This window comes from Euprymna scolopes, chromosome 8, assembly GCF_053919585.1.
Source record: "Euprymna scolopes isolate OS-2025 chromosome 8, ASM5391958v1, whole genome shotgun sequence".
NCBI lineage: Eukaryota > Metazoa > Mollusca > Cephalopoda > Sepiida > Sepiolidae > Euprymna > Euprymna scolopes.
Window position 1 is genome coordinate 48,967,900 of NC_136489.1, and position 9,475 is coordinate 48,977,374.

General features: G+C 34.8%; 1 protein-coding gene across 1 annotated transcript in view; it reads left to right on the top strand.

Annotated features, from left to right (window-relative positions):
* Positions 1-9,475, top strand: part of LOC145283556 (heat shock 70 kDa protein 12A-like) — a 467,888-nt gene that overhangs the window by 315,246 nt on the left and 143,167 nt on the right. Inside the window, exon 4 of the mRNA XM_080132440.1 lies at positions 9,054-9,249. Within this exon, the coding sequence (XP_079988566.1) occupies positions 9,054-9,249 (196 nt within the window). The remainder of the gene's footprint in view (positions 1-9,053; positions 9,250-9,475) is intronic.

The window sequence follows — 9,475 nt, forward strand, 5'->3', positions numbered from 1 at the left end:
CAAGTTCCATCGCTCTGTTGCAGATGTTGATGGTGCATTACTCTTAGAAAACAACCCCTGTAATTGACATGCGCCAGAAGCAGAGATGCGTCATGTAATTCATTCAAGCATAAAAACCGATCTAAAATTCACCAGCGTCCATTGAACGTTTACGAAGCTGATGTAGTTGATGTCAGCACAGTTCGGAGATGGGTTTGCCGATTTCAGAGTAGTAACAAAGATGTGTGTGATCGATGTATCAAAAGAGGCTGGCACAAGTGCATTGAGAATGGTGGTGACTATGTAGAAAAATAAATTCTGGAGCACAAAACGTTGCATGTTTTAATGATACTATGCCCGTCTTCGTAGCTCTTCAACGTTTTAGGTTTAGAGTTTAAAAAAAGGAGGTTTCACTTTTGAAACGACTCTCGTATTTGCTCTACTCTGCAAGCAACTTATATACAACACATTATAAAACAGTTAATTGTGACCAAAACAAAAATGTACATTCAGACAACATATATGCTGCAGTCATATGGCAGATCTATGCACAGCTACGTATACGTATATTTATATATATGTGTAATTAATAAGAAAATCACTATGCTAGACTAGGGTAAAATTCGTATTTATATCGTGTTGTTTTATATAGTTTTTTTAAATAGATACGTATATTGTAAGATAGTAATTGGACTACCATATTACGTGCTAGTTTATCAAAATGATTCTGAAAAGTCTGTTTAGTTAAGGCAGTTAGAAAGACATGCATCTGGTCTCAAAGGGGTCATATTAAACTTCGTTTTCTTACGGAACTTATGGATAAGGAAATTATAATTAAAACTACTAAAAAAATTATGACGCAATCGATTCACTAAAATATATCACGCAAAGGATAAAAATATTAAATACTACTAGAAAATTACGAAGCAATCGTCGACCGGTGATATTTTTGGAATTGCGTTAATAATAATACGTAATGAATTCGCTAAGATGTATCACGAAAAGGATAAAAATATTAAATACTACTAGAAAATTATAAAGCAACCAGCAGCCGGTGATATTTATTTTTAATTACGTTAATAAATTGATATTCAATCCCGAGGAATTCATTAAGATGTATCACTAAATGTATAAAACATGTGAATTACTACTAGTAAATTATGAAACAACCGCCGGCTATTGATATTTCTGGAATTGCGTTAACAAATTGATATATAATACGTGAAGAATTCACGAAGATGTATCACTAAAAATATATATTACTTACTACAACATAAACAATTAGCTAAACTTGGTTTAGAATCGTGTATTTATTAAACATATGAATACAAAAACAGAAAGCAAAACATATTCGTTAATAATAATGTGGCGTGTCACCCAAAGAACGGCCTTAAGCTATTGAGTTACCATACGTAATAATTACTTAAGCTATTGAGTTACCATACGTAATAATTACCAGAAAGAATTAAGTGAAGATTTGATAAAAGCTCATTTTTTTAAAATAATAACCATCTCAACAAGGCGTGAAGCCACTTAATGTAAGAAGCTAACGTGAGCGAAAGATTATTATCGAAAAGACAAGAGATTCCTATTGACCTTAGTCTTGAAAATACGAGGTTGGAGACAAAACAGTCATCATGAAGAGAGATTACACGGGCCTGCGTTTCTTGGAAAGGAGCTACTGGAATGGGGAGCTGTATTCCAATAAGGTATCAGAACAGCGAATTGAGGTCGACTACTAGGTTAACGAGTTGAACGGGCTATAGATCAGACAATTCTGAAGAACATATGCCCTAATAGTATTCATACAAAAGACTGAGACGAGCAACATGGCGCCTGTGAAAGAGATGGCGGTGAGAAAAAACCGTGAGCCCAATTTAATTACAAATACATTTCTGCACCTTATAAACGTTCATCAGTCCAAATATGAAATCAATACCCCACACATAGTATGATAATAGATTTGTAGAGAATAGCCGCATGCATTGGAAAGTGTTTAGAGCGATATAGAGAACCGATTTTACAAGAAGCAGAAAGAACAATAGATCAAATATAATATGTTTTAATTTCATAGGTTTAAAGAATCATACTAAAACAGTAGAGTATGTGTACTCCTTTTCTTAGTTAGATTTATCCCCCATTCATCTCTGTCAATTACTCGAGACACAGTATCAATTTTTCTATTACAATTTTAAAGACCGACAGAGTTAATGGCTTCCTTGAGTTCTCTCGTTTTAGTTTTCGTTTTATCGCAGATGTTTAGTTCTCAGAAATCAAAGAGCGATGTTTTGGATCTAACACTTGATTTCCATAAAAAGTTCCATCAAGATTCTCATCTACTTCTAAAACGTTGAGTTTGTAAACGTAACACAAAAAAGGAAGGAAAACAAAAATAATAATTACAAAAAGGCAATCTATGGTCACCTGACTTTCACGAAGAATATTCGTCTATGTGAAACTACTATTAATAATTTCCCCACTTCTAAACCTAAACGTAGATTCCATGAACAAAACTTCTTGTTTAAAACTATACACCTGTGGAACACTGTTCTTATTTCCTGCGTTCCAACTGACTACAATATGGTCGTCTTTAAGTCCTACGTGAACAAGTTCTTGATAAGCCATCCCCTTAAGTAATCCAATTTACCAAATTTCTACTACTAACGATTACTACGATACACTCATCAAGCCTTATTCTCGAGTGGCCTCCGGGCATTGATAAGTGGTGACTCCTTTGTAAGAAGAAGACAAGACAGAAAAGTTACTCAGTAACATGCAAAACAGTCTCCGCCGATTCTCGTGCAACAGTCTCCTAAGATGCACCTGCAACAATTTCCAACATACAACAGTTTCCAAAGATTCACGTACAACAGTCTCCAAGGATTCTCGTCACCGTTCGAGATTTTCCGTTACTTTGCGAGACCGCTTAGTTATAAAAACTGTGGGCGCCGCCATCTTGATTGTTTCTCCCCCCCCTCGACAGCTTGATTCCACATAACGCACATACATGCGTAGGCTTTAATAGTAACCCATAATTTTCTCAACAGTAAAAAAGCAATTAAATAAATTTTTCTTCTCCCCAATTAACCACTGAACTTTATTTTTACCTATTGGCCTTGCTTGCTTCCAAGATAGGAATACATTTGATTTAGTGGAGTATTTAGTTTAGTGCTGTTACTAGAGACAACATGACGGGAATGAAGTATACAATTTATTTGTATAAGCCAGTATGTAGCGATATCAAAGGGATCTTATTTAGTCTTCGAATGCTGTTATTTTGCATATTTGATCAGGGTTTAATATTAGAATAAAATGTTAAGTTGTTCTGACAACCCTTGTTTTTTTTACACGGTGGTCACCACTTATAAAGGCCCGGAAGCCACTCAGGGATAAGGGTTATTGCAAGTACAGTACGTTAGTGTGGAGATTTAATGAAGTGTTTACTTAAGAGGGCGGTTCATTAGGAATTTGTTAACGTTGGACTTAAAGACATCCAAGTTGTAGTCAGGTGGGAAGCAGGCAGACGGAACAGAGTTCCACAGGCGTGCAGTTCTAAGAAAGAAGCTTTGTTCATGGAATCTACGTTTTGATTTAGGCACAGATAAAGAGTGGGGGAAATTTTTCACAATGGATTCAGCTAGACGGGTAGTTTTCGTGAAGGATTGGTGAGGGGCCAGAGATTGGAGTTCAGACGAGCACCTGCCATGGAAATAACGATAAAACAAGGATAGGCTCGCAACGTCTCTTCTGTGGGAGAGAGGTTGCAGGGAAGAGAAAAGGGCATCCCCCACTAAGCCACGAAGTCTATTTTGTACTCTGTCAAGGCAGGATAGGCTGTTTTAGCATCTCCTGTCTCGATATGGCAGCAGTATTCCATCCTTGGACGTACTTGGCTTTTATATAGATAGAGAATTGCATCAGTAGTGAGATATCTTTTGGGGCGGTAGAAGGATCCCACCATCTCTCCAGCGACCTTGGCAACAGACTTGATGTACGTGTTCCATTTCAGATCAGGAGTAAAGTACAAACCCAGAAGCTTGTCAAAACACGGGGCTTCTCCTAAACGAGAGCCATCCATTTCAATTGATGAATGGGGATCAGAGCGTTGATGATGTAAAGATAGGAGTTTGGTTTTAGATGCATTAAAGGTAACCAGCCACGTCTTCCCCCACTGAACCACGCGCTCGAGATCAGAGGAGAGAGAATCAGAGAGAAAATTGTCATTTACAGCCTTTGATGTGTTGCCGTAGATGGTCGTGTCATCAGTATAGATGTCAACGAATGATTTAAGTATGTGTTTAGGGAGGTCATTGATGTAGATCAGGAAGAGAGTTGGGACCAGAATTGACCCTTGAGTAACTCCAGCATTAATACTGCAGGCCTCTGATTTTTGTCCATCGACCACTACTCTTATGAACCTATCGGAGGAAATGATTTAATGATTGAGAAAACATTTCCAGTTATACCGTAGCTGAAAATCTTGTGAAGTAGGTCCTTATGCCTACTCAATGTTTTGTAGTAATAGTACAAAATCTCTAGTAGGTAATTCGTTATGATCCGAGATATGCCTACACAGCTAGGCCTTTAAAGTAGGCATAGAAAAAGAAATGTTGTATGGTATGTGAAGTTCCAGTTCAAAATACCTATTCGAATTGATCATAGTTCTCTATCTACCAATGTTGGGACAATCTGAGGTTTACAACTTGCTCTCTCTTACTGCAATCGTAAGTTTGCAATAAGAGAAAGATACAAAGTTTGGACACAGAACGTTTCAGAACCAGCGTAACTACCTCTCTCATGTCATAGTGAACTTGTGCATAGGTGGTGCATTCAGAAAAATTTGGACGAGTGTCACCGACTCTCCTTCTTCTCCACGAGTCTTCCTGTCCGTTAAAAACTTTTCATTACCAGGCACCGAAAGCAACACTGCTAAATAAGCAATCGTTTAGATCATCCGACATCAGCTGTGTTGTGATTGCATAGAACCTAATTCCCGATCAAAGCTATTTTGGAATTACTATAAAATGAAGATGGAATTCATTTCAAGTGAGTTATTAATTAAAGTTTATGTTTAGAAAGATTCCTAAAACTTTAAATTCCCAATGATTCAGACAGTGACAAGAATACGAACACGGGTCTTCTGTTGGATTCTCTTTTTGATCGTGCTTTTCGAATATCTGACGCAATGGACAAGAAATGCTTGTGTCATTACTTCTCAACAACATTTGTTTTTTATTGGTTTTATTTTGACATAAAATCTGTCTAGAGACAACACGGCTTCAAGTCCGAGTCTTGCTTAATATCATAATATAATGACGTACGTAGAGACGTAGTTTCGGTTACAGATAGATATGCACATAATCTACATTATAAGAAAACTATTTAAAGTGCATAAGATTTTGGTGAAACCATTTATTCTCGAATTCTTCTACTTATTAATTCACCTTTGTTCTTCACATCCATAAGCTTTCTTCTCCAAACCTCAATTTTTTCCCGTTCCCATCTTCTTGTCCCAATCTCTCAGTGGATGTTCACCTCGCTATTCGGTTATCCGTACATTTCGATTGTCAGACAATACCATGTCGATATTTCATTGGTTCTCATTTAGAAACGTCTTCACCATTGTTGGCGAGAACTTTAATATGATGAATAGCGCCTCGTGACAGGCAACAGCTCATTTATGTACACACACACACACACACACACACACACACACACACACACACACACACACACACATATATATATATAGACTGTATATATGTGTATTTGCAATGTGAATATGTATCGGCTGCCCCTGATGACTTGCGAAATGTATATTTCTCCCAAACCAAGAAGTTGTGGGAAGAAGAGGGAGAGAAAGATGAATTTGTTGGCTCGCTGTTTAGGAATAATAAAGCTATTCCGAAATCGTAGCCGGAAATATGTTCCAACTCTAATAGGAACGGATATTATTGAGATGTGTTCATTTAATAGGCAGTTTTCAAAGTTGAATATACCTATCTACTTTCTTACATACCTACCTACGTATCTGTTTAAATCACTAGTCTGATTACCAATACATATCAATGTCGATTTGTTAATATTGCATATATGTATCTCAGAAAGTTTATATACATCTATTTTAGCTTCCCCTCATTTTGTCTGCCTCATTCTATGTCTTCACACACACGCACGCACACACACATATGTATATATGTATGTATATGCATATGTAAATATTTATATACATACATATATATACAGACTATATATATATGCATGTATGTATATGCACATATATATATATACATATATATATATATATACAGACTATACATATGCATGTATATACATGTACATATACATATATTTATACAGACAATATATATATATATGCAATTATATATGCTTGGCTTAAATTTTGTATAGACTTTAACCATGATAAGCTGCAATATCCGTTTCATGCTCAGTAAGGAATTAATAGGGATTAATAAGGATTATTCACCACAACACCACATTTACACTAGAAGTTTTCTCTGAAAACATATTTGACTGCAGTTTCGTATGAACCTTAACTATGATAACGTCCAACAAACTAAGCATTAGGAAATTCGTTTGATGTCATATAACTATATTCAACCACCAACCTGACATAAAACACTCATTCTAAAGTAAACGGGATATAAGCTTTAACGGGCAAAAAATCAACTACATGGATGTACATGTATAAGTATATATCTTCTCATATACAGACACACACTCATAAATTTATTCTTTAGAAGGAACGGCAGAGCGTATCAGTTGCATGAACCATGTAAATTGTCCAAAATAGTTTTTTTTAAAGTTTTTAAGGTAAAAATCTAATGAATACTTGACTAACTATACAGCAATAATCCATAAAAAAAAAAACAAATAATGTGAAGTTTATCATATTTGCCTAAAACGTCATGTAACAGTTTGAGACAGTTTGAAGGGATTCAAGGTGATTGAGAAAGAAGAAAAATCCAATGGTAAAATCCAGATCAGGAAAAATCCGAAATGGGTTTTTTGAAAATGCATTGGTAATCCCTGAGAAAATATAATTTATTATGTCCAGGGTAAACTGGATCTTCAAGAAAAATCAGGTTGTGCAGAAGTCAATATATGCAACGTTTTTTTTTAAATAACGGATCAAGAAAAAAGAGAGTATTGAAATGAAGATACCAAATGAAATCAGGAAAAGGGGCGGTGAGAGAAAAAATGAGAAAAATGAAAAAGAGAAAAAAAGAGTAAAAGAGGAGAAGAAAGAATATTAAAAACCAAGAGAAGAGGGGTGAAAGGGAAATAGAAATAGCTGAAGGGGGACGTGAGACAGAAAGAAGGGAATGGGGCAAGTAGAGATTCATCTTTCTAAATCTATTTTTAGAACGGATAGATATAGCTCAGAAAGAGTTAATTTGACCCAGGCAGGAAATAATTTGGGTTGATTAATTTTAATGCAGAATTACAAATTATAATTATAAATGCATGCACATATATATATATATATATATATATATATATATATATATATATATATATATATATACATATATAAATGTATAAATGCATGCACACATATATAGTTATATAATACAAATTAATAAAAATAAAATGATGTGAAATAATATAAGATAAAGTAAGACTAAAGGGAAGCAATGTACAAATAATAGGGATACGGGAGGTGTTTTGGTCTCACAATATATCATTTATATTGATTAAATTTATATCCGTAGGTTTAAGAGGTGGGCTAAGTAATTTTGAATTGGCTATATTTTAATTTTTTTAATGTTTACATTGGGAAATACGTTCGCTCTTGGAGTTAATTAAGTTGATACTTTGGGAGAAGTAATTATACTTATAGCTTCAGATATGCAGAGGTGACAAGACTTAGAACCTGGGGTGTAAGACCTTTTAAGAATAGCCCAATTTATGGAGAAAGGGATGTCTTTAGATGTAATTTTTAAATCAAAGTGGTTAAGAAAGTTCCCTGGTTATTATGAGTGATTTCATTATTAAAGGAAGAATTGTGATTAGATATTCTAACCTTCACATATGTTGAAGTAGCGCTAATATAAGTTTATATTTACCTGACGTTAGTGTACTGTAAATGGTATGTGAATTTCTATTAGGATTTGAGGTTGGTTTACGGTTTAATTCAGAGTTGTTATAATCAGCAATAGTAGATTCAATTTGTAGTGCGATATTTTGATCTATATTCTGAGGTGAGATTTGAGTATTGTAAGTATGTTGCAAAAATGAGGCGGTTATCATTATTAATGTTATTATTGCTATTATTATTGTTGCCATCATTACTATATGCATCAATATTGATTTTATTATTTATGTCGTTGGTTTTGATGTTATTATTTGTGGGTGAAACGATCGATGAGGAAGTCTCTTTGACTGAAACAGATGGCTATTTGTAGCGACCATATGCAACTGTTTACCCTCAAATAATAATAATAATAATAATAATAATAATAATAATAATAATAATAATAATAATAATAATATACCTACCCGCCAACTACACAAAACATATACAAAGGGTGTTCAAAAAGTAAAGCATCCTATTTTTTTTTTAGCTAAAAAGCGTCGAAATACAAATACAAGGGTGGTAGGGAAAAATGAGCGACCTTTTGCGTTCCAAAATTCATTTTTCTACATAATAATCAGCATTTTCAGCTTTACCAGAAATTTAATGGCGCTCTCTGCTTTTGATGCCCACCATAAGAAGGGTGGTTTCTTAGAGTATCACACCGTTGACATCTCTAACAAAGAGATGAAACTTTCAGGCCATAAGTGCACCAGTTAAGTAATCATAATGATACAATTTGCAATCACCTGTGACCCATTCGGGCGGAATAAATATAGGAGACATTACTTTTGGAACGCCCCTCGTACATAGCCATATTCACGGTGATAGACACGGCAATACGCTCTAGAATACACCTAGGCGATGCCATTAATCTAAATGGATGTATTTAACGAATTATGCGCTTTGTATCCCGTTCTTCCCGTAATTTTACGCATGAATATTGTTTAATTATTTCTGTTTTTTGTTTTGTTAGGCTGGCATCGCTTCCTCCCTAAACCCGGAACAACTAATCATATCTTTGGAACCGGAAGCTGCTTCAGTCTACTGCCGGAAGTTAAGGCTGTATCAATTGATCCCAGAAAGCCCTGTCGTACATCCTCTGACGTCACCAAACAAGAAAACATCGGAAATTCTGAACATGGAACTTGCCTGCTCTGATGTCACGAATGGTAGGTATTTTCTGCATTATTTTCACCGATTAGTAAATCGATTAGCCGATAATAAGAATTTTTAAAAAGCAAATTTATAAAACAAACTTACTTTAAATAAATGTGTTTCTAAATTTTGAAAGAGAAAACCTGGTTACAGTGAATCTATTAATGATATTGAAGATGGGGTAATCAACGTTTGTCATCATGGATGTTTATTCTATATATTTTTTATCATGCATGATAA